Below are 16,539 nucleotides of genomic sequence, written 5' to 3' on the forward strand. Positions count from 1 at the left end.
GTATTTATTTTTTGTAGGGTATTATCATACTTTAAGATTCCAATATTGCCCAGAGACTCCACTGCCACAACAAACACAGAGCAGGTCACTCACTGTGTCACAAAGCTTTCATGTAGGTTTCTATATTCCAAACAATTGTGTTGACTATCTTCTACTGAACAGACAGGACTTGAAGTTCTAATGCTTTCAGATGATTTACTGCATTAACCATTATTAAACACTGAAGAAAAATATTTTACTATAAAAAATATTTCACTAATCCTGACCTTTGATTCCACCTATAATATATGTATTTCTTTAGAGAAATGCAAAGAGTTACCTATAGCCTGTAGATTTTTTTGTGAGATTGTAATAAAAAAGCCTCACTTAGAGGCAGTATATGTCATCTGATCAAGCTCTATTTCCGGGTTTAATAGTTAATCTGTACAACACTGCACACATCAATCATGCTAATGGAAAGCAGGGAGAAGAGTGTCGTAATCAGGAAAGACCACACCAAACACGACATTGTTCTTTCTGCCTCTGGTTAGTTATCTTTCTGTGAATCAAGAAATGATTATAGACTGTATGTGTTTTATTCTGTCTTGAAACTAAGGTTTTCAAAAATATTTATATTCTAATGATGAATGTTTCAAAGTTATCAATGCTTCAGAACCTCCTTCTGACTCTGGAGGAAAAAAATGAATACTGTTGATCCTTGGTGCTTCAAGCTTACCTCTGTGAAAACTATGAGTTACCATGAGGATAGGTTGAGACCTAAAAGGACAGGAGGGGAGGCACAGCAGTATCATATATGCAAGGCAGCATACTCCACAATGACTCAGTCCATTCACACATTTTAAAAAACATTTTTAAACATCTGGCTACAACTTTTCAGAGCACTCTAAACTGAACTAAAGAGATGTCCATTTATTTAGCAATGGTTGATTTGAACACTAGACCCAAACAGAACACCATAAAGCAGCTATAAAAGAAAGACAGGCCAGATGTCCCTGACAGATGCTCAGTGACTAGCTCTGCATTGTAAACACTGTGCCATTACTCAACAGCATGGAGGCCAGTAACTTCCTTTGTCCAACATTCTTGAAGCCAGCAGATCTTCCTCTCTGACAAAAGGAGGAAGAGTTTTATCTGCTGTACATAGAACTATTACTAGCTTTTAGTTCTGCTAACACATATTAGTCAGTTTCACCTGTAACAATCAACTGCATGAGTTTGTAGCAACTGATAAGATTTTAAACACAGCACATTGTAGATCAGGCCTACCTATTACTGAGTCACTTATAAAATCTTCCACCTTTTATATCATTAAGTGATTATGCCTGATTGTTCATAGTATAGTCATAACAAACATATGTTTATATGTGCAAATTGATATATACATGTAAAGAAACTAAAAGTTTCACCAAATAGAACTAATACACAAACAAAATAGTTTCAAGATATGAAGTCAATGCATAAAATTAAGAATCAGTTTTGCACAAATATCTAACTAGCTACAAAAGAAATGAGTAGTTCCACTTAGTGTCAAGAACATCAAGAGGATCAACAAAAAATTACATAGAAATAAATTTCAAAGCCTAAGTAGCTGAAAACTATAAAACATTGATTTTAAAAATTAAAATGACAGAGGTAAATGGGACAAAAACCTGTATTGATGGAGCTGAAGAATCACCAATGTTGCCAAAATTGCTTAGAGCTGGGATGTGCCTCCTCCTCAAACTAAAATGACACATTTACAGACATAGGAAAAGAAACCTATACCCACAAGGCTGAAAATCAGAGGACTTTAAATATCCAAAGCCACCTTCAGCAACAAACAATAACATCAAAATTTCAGACCTGATCTGGAGGTATCAGAAGGACAGATTTAAAAATATGTAACAAAGCTAGAGTAACCAAAACAGCATTGTACTGGCATAACTTGTGCACTGGAACAGAGAACTGTAAACCCACAGACTCAACAACAGGCAAGGTTTGCTAAAAGTGTGAAAAGCACATTATGGAGAAGGCAGCACTGAAAGTTTTCAATAGGCATCACTGGGAAACTGAACAGCCAATTACAGAACAGAAAGTGGGTCTAACCCTAAACACAACTTGACACTTGAAAACTGCTATATCAAAGCATAAAGGAAAATATCTCACCATTGGTCTGAACAATATTTGGGGGAGGCAAAACTCAAAATCTACAAGTTACACAGTACAAATAAAGATGGACAGGTTCTCTATTGCAAATTAGACTACTATCAAGATATAGGAGTAACCTGTAAAAAGGAGAAACAATTTGCAAATCATGTATCTGTTCAGTGCTCAATAGAAAGAAAGTAAGTAACTCGGTTTAGAAACAGACAAAATAGTGTCAGACAGAGCCAGAGGGAATGGAGGACACCAGGAAAATAAGGCCTCTAAACATGGCAGGACCAACACACATAGGAACTCATATAGCCTGGGGCAGCATGCACAGGGCCTGCACAGCTGCCCTGTGGAGTCCTAGAGATGAAAGGAGAAGTGGACACATGCCTCCACGCCTAACCAGAAGCTAACTCCAATCGGAAACCACTTGTAAATAAAACTTAGTCTTTCCAAGCAACTCTCACTGGGGAAACAAACCATGGGCTGCATGCACAACAGTGGATGCGAAAGAAAAAATGAACTCAGTGGCATCATTGGAGCTTCTTTCCCTTATAATATTTTGTCATCGCATTGTTTTTAACTTACAGATCTTTAAATATATATTATGGCTTCCATTTTGTGGTTTTTCTGGGATTCCTTTGTGTGTAAACATATGTCTCTGCATCCATTTGTGTTCCTCATGCTTTTTCTTTGACCCCTTTTCTTCTGTTTGTTTTTGTTTTATCTAATTTTATTATTAATTCTTAGATATGTGTTTAAACAAATCTAAGAGACACAGAAAGGATGTGGATGAAAATGTGAATGGGGGATGGGGAAGAACTGGGAGGAGTTGGGGGAGGGAAACTGTATCCAGAATATACTGTACAAAAATATCTATTTTGGTTAAGAGAAAAAAATGGACAAAAGAAGCTGGAGAGTTGGCTCACTGGGTAGCATGCTTGCTGTGTTAACACATGTCTTTGATTCGGACCCCAAACACCCATGTGAAAAGCCAGGCATGGATCTGAATCCCTCTGGAAACTGAGTCCGGAGGCACCCTAGGGAGGACACAGACAGCAGAGCAGCAGGTGGGAGAACCCGCACACCACCCTAGGCCTTAGAAGCACAACTGGCAGTAGGGAGACCCCAGAGCACACCTGGCATCCAGACACTGCTCCTGCAGAGAGCCACTCCCCTTCTGCCCCTGTCCCAGATACCTGTGGCTGGAGCAGTCTCCCAGCCAATCTGCTTCCCCTCTGGAAACTGAGTCCAGAGGTACCCTAGGGAGATCACAGGTCATGGAACACAGAGCTGCAGAGGTACCCAAGAGAGGCCAAGGACCACAGAGCTGCAGGCATCCTAGAGAGGACATGGTCCACAGAACTGCAGAGCAGGGGACACCATATCCTGAAGCATCCTAGAAGAGCAATGACATGCAGAGCAGCAAACACCCAGCTGATCTAATACCATGGAGACACCATATCCAGAGATATCCTAGAGGAGCCACTGTACCCAGAGCAGCTGGAGCTCAGGATCATAGAGTCATCCGGACACCGAGTAGTTCTGACATACCAAGATAACTGGAAAGCCAGAATCTAGTCAGAACCAGTGAGTGTGAGTAGCACTACAGTAACCAAATGGTGAAAGGCAAGCATAAGAATGTAAACAACAGAAACCAAAGTTACTTGGCATCACCAGAACCCAGTTCCCCCACCATAGCAAGACCTGAACATGAGATAGCACCAGAAAAGCAGGACTCAGAATTAAAATCACTTCTCATGATGATGATAGAGGACTTTAAAAAGGACATAAACAACACTCTCAAAGAATTTGAGGAGAACGCAGGTAAATAGGTAGAAGCTCTTAAAGAAATACAAGAAAACACAACCAAACAGGTGAAACACAAAACCGTCCAGGATCTAAAAATGGAAGTAGAAACAATAAAGAAATCTCAAAGGGAGACTACCCTGGAGATAGAAAACCTAGGGAAAAGGTCAGGAATCATAGACTCAAGCATTACCAACAGAATACAAGAGATAGAAGAGAGAATTTCATTCCCAGAAGATACCATGGAAAACATAGACACAACAGTGAAAGAAAATGTGAAATGTAAAAAGCTCCTAACACAAAAACATCCAGGAAATACAGGACACAGCGAGAAGACCAAACCTAAGAATAATAGGTGTAGATGAGGTGAAGACTCCCAAATTACAGGGTCAGTAAATATCTTCAACAAAATTATAGAGGAAAGTTGGGGGCCGACTTTTAGAAGAAAGCGGCTATCAGCTTTGCAGCCATTTTGAGCCATATACCCTGACATGAGACTTGGATTACAATAGCCTACAACAGCTGAGAACACTCCGATAATCTTGGTTTAGATATCTTGAGATTAAAGGTGCGTGAGATTAAAGGTGTGTGAGATTAAAGGTGTGTGACTTAAGAGTATGACTTAGAAGTATAGAGATCAGAGTTAGAGACAAGACCTAAGGGCATGATTAAAGGTGTAACTTAGAGGCGTGGCTTAGAATCAGACTATAGAAGACAGGCTATAGAGAGAGAATCAGAGACAGCAGACAGAGGAGAATCAGACAGGAGACATTTAGAGGAAGAGAGACTGAAGAATAAACGGGATTGAATCACACTCTGTCTGGTCTCCATTCTTTGAGTCTGCCCTCACCCTTACTCTTGCTGAACCTCGACCCGCAGACCGGAGCAGCAGCTTGGGCCGGGATACAGTGGCCGCTCAAACGTGGGTCGGCCCAGGCCTCAACATTTTGCCTGGGCTGCAACATTTATTTTGGCCGCCCCAACGTGGGGCTAGTGTGGACCCCAACATTATTTTGGCGCCCGAACAGGGACTCGAGCTTGGGCCTCAACAGAGGAAAACTCCCCTAACATAAAGAAAGAGATGTCCTTAAATATACAAGAAGCCTACATAACCCCAAATAGACTAGACCAAAAAGGAAATACCTCCTGTAACATAATAATCAAATCATCAAATATACAAAACAAAGAGAAGATACTAAAAGCAGTAAGGGGAAAAGGCAACGTAACATATAAAGGCAGACCTATAAGAATTACAAAAGATTTCTCACCAGAGACTATAAAAGCCAGAAGATCCTAGACTGATATCATACAGGCCCTAAGAGAACACAAATGCCAGCCCAGACTACTATATCCAGCAAAACTCTCAATCAATATTGATGGAGAAACCAAAATATTCCATGACAAATTCAAATTTACACAATATCTTACCACAAATCCAGCAATTCTAAGGATAACTGGTGGAAAACTCCAACACAAGGAGGGAAACTACAACCTAGAAAAAGCAAGAAAGTAATCTTCCAACAATCCTAAAAGAAGGTAGCTATACAAACATAACTCCACTGCCAATAACAAAAATAACAGGAAAAAACATTCATTTTTCGTTAATATCTATTACTATCAATGAACTCAATTCTCCAATAAAAAGACATAGACTATCAGATTGGATACATAAACAATACCCAACATTTTGCTGCATACAGGAAATACACCTTTGTGAAAAAGACAGACCCTAACTCAGAGTAAAAGGTTGGAAAAAAATCTTCCAAACAAATGGCCCCAAGAAACAAGCTGGAGTAGCTATTCTAATATCAAATAAAATCGTTTTTCAACCAAAAGTAATCAAAAAAGATAAAAAAGGATACTTCATAGTCATCAAAGGAAAAATGTACCAAGAGGAACTTGCAATTCTGAACATCTATGCTCCAAATGCAAGGGCACCCACATACAAAAAAGAAACTTTACTAAAGCTTAAAGCATACATTGCACCTCACACAATAATAGTGGGAGATTTCAACACCCCACTCTCAGCTATGGACAGATCGTGGAAACAGAAACTAAACCGAGACACAATGAAACTAACAGAAGTTATGAACCAATTGGACTTAACTGATATCTATAGAACATTCCATCCTAAAACAAAAGAATATACCTTCTTCTCAGCACCTCATGGTACCTTCTCCAAAATAGACCATACAATTGGTCACAAAACAGGCCTCAACAGATACAAAAAGATTGAAATAATCCCTTGAACCCGATAAGACCACGATGGACTAAGACTCGTCTTTGACATGGACTAAAACAACAGAAAGCCTACGTACACTTGGAAACTGAACAATGCTCTACTCAATGATAACTTGGTCAAGAAAGAAATAAAGAAATCAATTAAAGACTTTTAAAAAATTAATGACAATGAGGAAACATCATATCAAAACTTGTGGGACTCCATGAAAGAAATACTAAGAGGAAAAATCATAGCTCTAAGTGCCCACAAAACGAAAATGGAAAGCACATACATTAATAAATTGACAGCACACCTGAAAGCATTAGAACAAAAAGAAGCTAATATACCCAAGAGGAGTAGACGGCAGGAAATAATCAAACTCAGGGCTGAAATCAACCAAGTTGAAACAAAAAGAACTATACAAAATATCAACAAAACCAGGAGCTGGTTCTTTGAGAAAATCAACAAGATAGACAAACCCTTAGCCAGACTAACCAAAGGGCACAGAGACAGTACTCAAATTAATAAAATCAGAACTGAAAAGGGAGACATAACAACAGAAACAGAGGAAATTTTAAAAAATCATCAGATCCTACTACAAAGGCCTATACTCAACAAAATTGGAAAATCTGCATGAAATGGACATTTTTCTAGATAGATACCAGGTACCAAAGTTAAACGAGGAGTAGATGAATCATCTAAACAGTCTCATAACCCCCAAAGAAATAGAAGCAGTCACTAAAAACCTCCCCACCAAAAAAAGTCCGGGACCAGATGGTTTTAGTGCAGAATTCTATCAGACCTTCCAGGAAGACCTAATACCAATTCTCTTCAAACTATTGCACAGAATAGAAACAGAAGGAACAATACCCAATTCGTTCTATGAAGCTACAATTATGCTCATACCTAAGCCTCACAAAGACCCAACAAAGAAGAACTACAGACCAATCTCTCTTATGAATATCAATGCAAAAATACTCAATAAGATTCTCGAAAACCGAATCCAACAACACTTCAAAGCAATCATCCATCATGATCAAGTAGGCTTTATCCCAGGAATGCAGGGATGGTTCAATATTCAGAAATCCATCAATGTAATCCATTACATAAATAAACTCAAAGAAAAAAAAAACCCACATGATCATCTCACTAGATGCTGAGAAAGCATTTGACAAAATACAACATCTCTTCATATTAAAAGTCTTGGAAAGATTAGGAATTCAAGGTCCATACCTAAACATAGTAAAAGCAATATACAGCAAGCCAATAGCCAACATCAAACTAAATGGAGAGAAACTTGAAGCAATCCCACTAAGTTTAGGGACCAGACAAGGCTGCCCACTCTCACCTTACCTATTCAATATAGTACTTGAAGTCCTAGCTACAGCGATTAGACAACAAAAGGAAGTCAAGTGGATACAAATAGGAAAGGAAGAAATCAAAATTTCACTCTTTGCGGATGATATGATAGTATACTTAAGTGATCCTAAAATTCCATCAGAGAACTCCTAAACCTGATAAACAACTTCAGTGAAGTGGCTGGATATAAAATCAACTCAAACAAATCAGTAGCCTTCCTATACTCAAAAGATAAACAGGCTGAGAAAGAAATTAGGGAAATGACACCCTTCACAATAGTTACAAATAATATAAAATATCTTGGAGTGATTCTAACCAAGCAAGTGAAAGGTCTGTATGACAAGAACTTAAAGTCTCTGAAGAAAGAAATCAAAAAAGATCTCAGAAAATAGAAAGATCTCCCATGCTCCTGGATTGGCAGGATTAATATAGTAAAAATGGCCATCTTGCCAAAAGCAATCCATAGATTCAATGCAATCCCCATCAAAATTCCAAATCAATTCTTCATAGAGATAGAAAGAGCAATTTGCAAATTTATTTGGAACAACAAAAAACCCAGGATAGGGAGAACTATTCTCAACAACAAAAGAACTTCTGGGGGAATCACTGTCCCTGACCTCAAACTATACTACAGGGCAATAGTAATAAAAACTGCATGGTATTGGTACAGAGACAGGCATGAAGATCAATGAAATAGAATTGAAGATCCAGAAATGAGCCCACATACCTATGGTCACTTGATATTTGACAAAGGAGCTAAAACCATCCAGTGGAAAAAGGACAGCATTTTCAGGAAATGGTGCTGGTTCAACTGGAGGTCAACATGTAGAAGGATGCAAATCAATTCATTCATATCTCCTTGTACAATGCTCAAATCCAAATGGATAAAAGATCTTCACTTAAAAGCAGATACACTGAAACTAATAGAAGAGAAGGTGGAAAAGACCCTAGAATACGTAGTCATAGGGGAAAAGTTCCTGAACAGAACACCAATGGATTATGCTTTATGATCAAGAATTGACAAATGGGACCTCATCAAATTGCAAAGCTTCTGTAAGGCATAGGACACTGTCAACAAGACAAAATGGCAACCAACAGATTGGGAAAAGATCATTACCAATCATACATCCAATAGAGGGCTAATATTGAATATATACAAAGAACTCAAGAAATTATACTCCAGACAACCATATACCCTATTGAAAAATGGGGTACAGAGCTAAACAAAGAATTCTCAACATAGAAAACTCGAATGGCTGAGAAGCACCTTAAGAAATGCTCAACATCCTTAGTCATCAGGGAAATGCAAAGCAAAACAACCCTGAGATACCACCTCACAACAGTCAGAATGGCTAAGATCAAAAACTCATGTGATAGTAGATGCTGGGGAGGATGCGGAGAAAGAGGAACACTCCTCCATTGTTGGTGGGATTGGAAGCTGGTACAACCACTCTGGAAATCAGTTTGGTGTTTCCTCAGAAAACTGGACATAGCATTACCTGAGGATCCAGCTATAACACTCCTGGGCATATACCCAGAAGATGCTCCAACATATAATAAGGACATATGCTCCACTATGTTCATAGCAGCCTTATTTATAATAGCCAGAAGCTGGAAAGAACCAAGATGTCCCTCAACAGAGGAATGGATACAAAAATGTGGTACATTTACACAATGGAGTATTACTCGGCTATTAAAAATAATGAATTCAAGAAATTTTTAGGTAAATGGATGGATCTAGAAATTATCATCCTGAGCAAGTTAACCCAATCACAAAAGAACACACAGGGTATTTACTCACTGTTAAGTGGATGTTAGCCCAAAAGCTTGGATTAGCAAAGACTCAACCCGCAGACCACATGAAGCTCATGAAGAAGGAAGACCAAGAGTGGATGCCTCAGTTCTACTTAGAACGAGAAACAAAAATACTCAAGGGGGCAAATATAGAAACATAACACGGGACAGAAACTGAAGGAGGGGCCACCAGGAGACCATTCCACCTGGGTATTCATCCCATGTACACTCACCTAAGCTAGACACTGATGTGTATGGCTTGAAGTGCATGCTGTCAAAAATATGATATAGCTGTCTACTTAGAGGTCTGCCAAAGACTAACACATTCAGAGGATGATGCTCACAGCTAACCACTGATATGATCAAGGGTTTCCCAATAGAGAACTTAAAGAGAAGACTGAAAGAGCAGAAAGGGTTTGTGACCCCAGGAGTCAGCACCCCTATTCCCTGGGATTGGGGACTAAGGTGGTTAATATTGGTCCGTCTTTCTAGGGAAAAGTAGTGGTTTTGTTGGGACAGGTGGGATTGGCTAGGACTTATTGCATAGCCATAACCTATTGGTAGAAATCTGTATAAATATTATCAAGATGAAGTTATAATTTCTTAAATGGTACAAAATTTACTTTGATTTCAAATTTAAGGTTTTCATTGGTATGAGCTTCTTATTGATATAAAAGTTAGATGAATATTGATACTCTCATGGGCATTGTGCCTGTATAACACATTTAGGAAAACAAGGCTTAGACCCAGTCCTTCTTTAGCTTTGTTAACTGATTTAGGAGGGTTAGCCTATGTGTTAAGTAACTATAGCAAATTCATGGCTTTGAGTTTATTGTTAGGGTGTTTTCCATATTTTACTTAGAAATAGCTGAGAGGAGTTACCAGACAACAGTCCAGGTTACCTTACATGGATAGTTGGTTTTCAAAACATCAGAAGTTCATAGAATTGATGTTACAAATATTTCTATATTAACGTTCATTTTGATTAGAGACCTGTCTGCTCCTGACAGCTTCCTGTCCTGGATTCTAAGAAGAAATTGAGCATCTTTGGAGTTACTCCAGTTGTGTGGTGACAGCCACTAGGCAAGAATTGCCTCTTTCCATCTACAGACAAATTACTGTCCAGAAAAGGACATACTTGCAGAATGGTCGACTGATTATATCTGCCTAGACAGAGTAATCAGCCCTTAATAATTCTGCATCACTAAGGTCTGTCAGATGATTTGGGGACAGAAGGCTGAAGATGGGATGCTCCAACGTTTTGTAGTAGAGGGAATGTCCAGGTGTTCAGCGGTCTCTATAAATTGGCTAAGTTTTAGAAGCTATGCTTAGTGCTTCCCATAATTTCAGTTAACCCAGTCATTCTGGATTTCTGCCAGGGTTGAAGACCTATAGTCTCATACCCAATCCTCGCTATTTACTTTGAGAGAAAAGCTCTGAATGGATGGTGTTCAGCTGACATTCATTCTAAAGCCAAGAAAAAAAGCCAGGATCAAAACTAAGTGTTTTAGTTAGGACAGATGACAGAGGTCCTGGTTAGTCTACAAAATGATGGACTGGGTATTAGGACTATCTTGTACCTCACTGGTACAATTAGGAATAACTATGCTCTAATTGCATTTTGAGAGAAAAGTTTTATTTTACCAGAAAGAGTGAAGCTAGGTGATGAGAGAAAGAAAGAGAGAGAATGGGGTGGCATGGAGGCAGATGTTCATGTGTCTCCACCAGTCAAAGATAGTTTATATATCTAGGTTGGGTATTGGGTTACACTTCTAATTGAGCATTACCAAACTTATAATGCCTTTGATTAACATTTTTTTAAAATGTATAAAAGCAAAAAGGAAAAGGGGGAATGGGATAGGGGTTTTCTAGGGAGGGGAAATGGGGAAAGGGGATGGCATCTGAAATGTAAATAAAATATAAAAAAATAAATAATAAAGAAAAAAAAAAGAAAAGCCAGGCATGATGGTGCACACCTGTAAATTCAACAATAGAAAATGGATACAGTTGAATCCTGGAAGAACTGACTGAAAAAATATCCCAATGTCAATCTATGGCCTTTATATATGCCTACACAGACAAGTGCATTTGCATAACACTCACACACACACACAAACTCATATACACATATTCTGTACATATACACATACAAACCACACATACTATGCATATACACATGTACTATACATACCACAGATACACAACAGACATATATCACATACATACACATCAAATACATCTCTCTCTTTCTCTCTCTCTCTCTCACAGACACACACACACACACACACACACACACACACACACATCCCACCACCACCACCACCACCATATTCACATCACAGGTCAAACACCACACACTGCACAACACACAATGATCTATCACCTTATAACCATTAGACTGGTCATCAAAAAGACAACCCACAGCAAGAATCCTAAGAATGTAGAGGACAGGGAAGCTTGAGCATCATCTGCTAAGGATGTAACTGAGTCATTACCAAGACTGCTTGCAACTCCTCAAACACTAAAATCACAGCTACCATATAGTCTGGTAATTGTATTGGTAGGTATAAAGAAAGAAACCACTCACAATAGTTAAGATGTGCAAACAAGTCAAGAGTAATTAGCAGCTGAATGGGCAAAGATGTGTGCATATGTACACAAATAATATTATTCAACCTTCAAAAGGTGTTTACAGATAGGGAAATCCTTACATTTGCCAGGATGGGTAAACCTTGAGGATGTTAAACAATGCAAAGTAAACCAGATGTACAAAGGTACATACTTCGTGATCTCTCTTCTATGTAGAACATATTCTAAAAAAACAGCAAGTCCATAGAAACAGATTAGAATGGTGGTTACATGGGCCTGGAAGATGGAAGAAATGGCAAGATGTTTGTCACAAGTTATCAAGGGTAAGGAGTGGGAGAGTGAGGGTATGCTCTTGAATCTTAATATATGTCACAGTTGTTGCTGTTAATAATACCTGACTGTCACCACAATAAGAGAAAATGTCAACATAAGGCATTGACTATATTAATTATCTTGATTGCTACAATCATTTGGGGTTGTATGTACATTTAATTTAACATTGTGCTGTTAACATGTTATGACATAGATACAATTTTCTTTAACTGGTTGGACCTTATTAAAGCTGGAGACAAATATTAGCTTGGGTATCTCAAATCAGAGATGAAATTTAAAAAAATAGTAGGACAAAGAAATGAACCATTGACGCTTAGTTCTAAACAAGAAAGTACAAATAGGAAGAAAAGGAGAAAAGAAGAAAGTATGCCTGGCCTCTTATCATCAAGGAAGCAATGAGACAAACACCCTCAGACAGCATGCTGGGAATATCCAAGGTTACTTTAGAGTCTCCCAGTGTTCCTGATCCTTGAGACCCCAACCACCAAGAGAAAGGTAATATGGCTAATCTCTTCTATTAGCTTCTAGTAGTCTATGAGCCCTACTACTCAAATCCCCGTTCCTCCACTTTTTCCACACACCATACACAATCACTATTTGTCACAAATGAGCCAAATGGGGTCACTGACAATCAGTTAAAATAGTAAACGAATATGTGCTTGTTTCTTTTCACCAAGATAATTTTAATTAGAATCTGAAAGATGAAATGAAATATTTCAGATTTAACTGTGGATATGTTTAGCATCAAGAAATATGGCCACAGTTACTGGCATGTTTTTGAGTATTCCTTGAGTTACTATAGATATTAAGAACTTCATTGCCAAATTGGGCTTTATCAGCTTTGTGGTAAAGGAGCAGGACTCCTCAGGAACTCCCTCATTTGATAAGACTAAGTCTTGGCACTTAGCACAAGCTCTCTTAGCTACCAAATGACCAGTGTACTATGAAGATCAACCATCTAAGCCCAAACCCACTGGGTTGTATCCCAAGTTTTTACTGCAATTTCTACTTATGGCTTCATTTTTATATTAGAAAATTTTAGGAACCCACAGTTAATTCCCTTAGGAGAAATACCTGCAAATGTTTCATTTTGTAACACTGGTAGATTTCTACTTTAGGATACTGAAATAAGGATTGTTATTTTAAAGGGTAGAAAACAAGTCCTAGTTGAAAAGATGTGAAGTGTTTTTAATAAGCCATTTGTGACTTATAATACATATTTTAAATGCAGACAAAGTGGGAAATGAAATGAGACATGCTTCCCAGCCTTTATACATTTTGAAGCACTAAGTTTTTCCACTAACTCTAGTATTTCACAATTCAATCTGTAAACAAAGGAAGTTATGCATTGGTGACATAGCTAGGCAAGTAATACTGCAGATAAATGTGTACAAGGGTCATCAGGTAGCTCCAGTCACTACAGGAACTTGATACTTCCTCTCCTCAAATTCCACATTCCTTGTTGTACAATCAGGAGTTGGTTTTTAAATTGAGGGTCTGTTGATGGCCTTTTTTGGTTCTTTGCTACATGTGTGTGATCATGTATTTTTCTGACAGGCGGTTCTCTTGTTTTCATTGGATTGTCAATAAACCTGCAATTCTAGACTCCTCAATATTAATCTGATGTCTCTTAAATTTTCAAGTATGGTAAAGATGAACATATGATTGCAATTTCAAATGGAAAATAGGCATTAATATAATTATTACCACAAAAAGACATTACTACAAAAGAATATTACACTCAGAGCAGAGCTGACTTGATCAGTCCTGTGTTGACGTCAGCTGAGCATATCTCTAAAAACTCCCTAGATTGTCTTGGGTTACATTTAATTGCTCTAACAATGGAACTGGCTGTGAAAAGTACATCATGGATTTCCCAGTCCCAGTTATCCATGGAGTTTGTTCTGCCACATAGGATGATTGAACTAGAGAAAACCCACAGTAGTCTGCCCACAGATGTAAGTATCTTTCTTTTGGGTTTCAGGATGTCCACTTCAGAACCCACTTGATTACAACTTTTGAATCAGTCAATAGCCAAAGGTTTTACACCGTGTATATGATTATTAATACTCAGAAAATTGTCATTTCTCCTTTCTTCCTATCCTTAATAAGCACTTATTAATTGCTGAATTTGTAGTTAGGAACTTGCCTAGACACATGAAGTATTAACAAACAAAATAAATATTTACATTATGATAGTGCCTACCTAGACAAGAAAAAATAAACAACATACTCAAAATAAGTAAATTATTTAATTTATTTTCAATGTAATGCCACTTTATCAAGCAATGATACTTTATCAAACAAGAAGAAATAAGAGTAGAAAGGTTAGGGTTTTTATTGGTGAGAATGGGTCCAACTTAAATAAGTCAGGCATTGCAAGAAAGGTGTCATTTAACAAAAACCCAAAGCAAGAGGAACTGAGAGCCAGGTGTGGGTTTGGGGGGAAGAAGATGGGGAGGGGCAGGGACAGGGCCAGAAAAAACTAAAATCTCTCAGAAAATATAAGAGGACATGTGACATAAAAATGCAAAACTCAATCTACTGTAAGATTATAAGGTTTGGGAAATGTCATTTCCAGAAGGCTTCATATTCTGTTCCTTTGACATTTAATAGGAAAATTATACCTAGAATATGTCATTAGAGCCTCGTATTTATCCAGAAGCAAATTTAAAATTCTGAAAATGTAAGAATCACCATATGAAACCATGATCTGTGTTTGGTATGTATGTTAAGTCTCCCAATTGGAAAGATCAAGTTTGGTAATGAGTGCTTATGTGCTATGCAAATATGTCATTTAATAAGAAATAATGATATTACAAAGAAATCAAATGAAAGATCTTCATTCTGGAAATTTAGAAATTACTCATGAAAATGCTTGCTATTGCCAGAAAAGAGGAATTCCAGACCCACCATTTACATGAAAGCAGCCATTCATTCTGAAATGTCACTAGTCTCTTAAGGTTTACTATATTGTTCAGTTCTGTAGCTTTCTTCCAGAAAATAAAACAATCAGGGTTATTATGTGCATGACATTTCTCAAGGAAAACAGTACATCAAATAAGAGCCCTTTAAAGGCAGCCTTTCCTCACAGTGCACATCATATGCATGCTTTCTTATGCATGTAAGGACCATGGTGTCCAGGGTTACCACTATAGCATAATACAGACAACCATACCTTGCCCATCTGGTCTTTCTTGACAAACCCAGTGGCAGCAGCAATGTTGCCAGCTCCCTCCACTGTCTTCTGAGCGACTGCTGTCACACCAGTCACCACTGCCCCTCCAACATTTGTTACTTGCTCTTTGGTCTTCTCAGCCACTTAAGAAAATCAAGAGTGACAACAGATTAAAAGATGGTGGTGTGACAGAGAGTTGAATAATTCCAATTCTGGCAGTTGTCAACTTCTATAGACACATATACCATAGGAAATACGAGTCTGAAGAAACAAGGCAGCAAGGTAGAAGTGACATGTTTTAGCCAAACACTGGATATGAGTTTAGTGCAGAGATTAGAAAATATTGAGAGTTTAATTATAACCCATAGCAACAAGTGAATTGGATTTGGTTTGCACTGGGCAGTAGACAGGAAACATGGCAGCCAGGTGCAGTGTTAAGTGGTGAATCTGAGCACCTCTGCACAATTTTAGTGTCTGTGAGCTCACTTCCCAAGCTCACTTCCATTATCCCTTCTAAGTAAACAAGTCAAACATATCTAGTGTCACTACTTTGAAAGTCCAAAATTCAACATGTTCCTAAATACTTAACTTTTTAAACAGCACCAATGTGATACAAGCAGAAATTTTACACCATGAATTTTATTACATCCTTAGAATTATTCTAAAATAGTTAAAGTTTCTATTGCTGTGAAGAGACACCATGACCGTGGTAATAATTCTAAAGGAAGACATGTAATTAGAGCTGACTTTCAGTTTCAGAGGTTTGGTCCATTATTGTCATTGCAGCATGAAAATAGACATGGTGCTGGAGAACAGAACTGAGAGTTTTACATCTTTATCTGCAGGCAGCAGAAATGACTGTGTGCCACACTGGGCATAGTATGGGCATATATGACCTCAAATCTCACCTCCACAGTGACACACTTCAAGAGTGGTGGAAAATGGTGTAAGCTGTAGGAGGGTCTTCTGTTTCTTTATGTAAACACTACTAATGATAATAGAAAAATTTATTGAGCAGGCATGATACACCTGTGATGTGCCTTTTATACCCAGTATAATAAACCACGAACTTTCCCTCTATTTTCATATTAAGATGATTACGAGAAGCATTTATTTCTCTAATTGA

General features: G+C 38.0%; 1 protein-coding gene across 4 annotated transcripts in view; it reads right to left on the reverse strand.

Moving 5' to 3' along the window:
• The window catches only part of Snca (synuclein alpha), a 113,591-nt gene that overhangs the window by 86,540 nt on the left and 10,512 nt on the right, over positions 1-16,539 (reverse strand). For all 4 annotated transcript variants that reach the window (XM_034511835.2, XM_034511836.2, XM_034511834.2 and 1 more), the window contains exon 4: positions 15,414-15,556. In XM_034511835.2, coding sequence (XP_034367726.1) covers positions 15,414-15,556 — 143 coding nt within the window. The remainder of the gene's footprint in view (positions 1-15,413; positions 15,557-16,539) is intronic.

The sequence above is a fragment of the Arvicanthis niloticus genome, chromosome 9 (assembly GCF_011762505.2).
Source record: "Arvicanthis niloticus isolate mArvNil1 chromosome 9, mArvNil1.pat.X, whole genome shotgun sequence".
NCBI lineage: Eukaryota > Metazoa > Chordata > Mammalia > Rodentia > Muridae > Arvicanthis > Arvicanthis niloticus.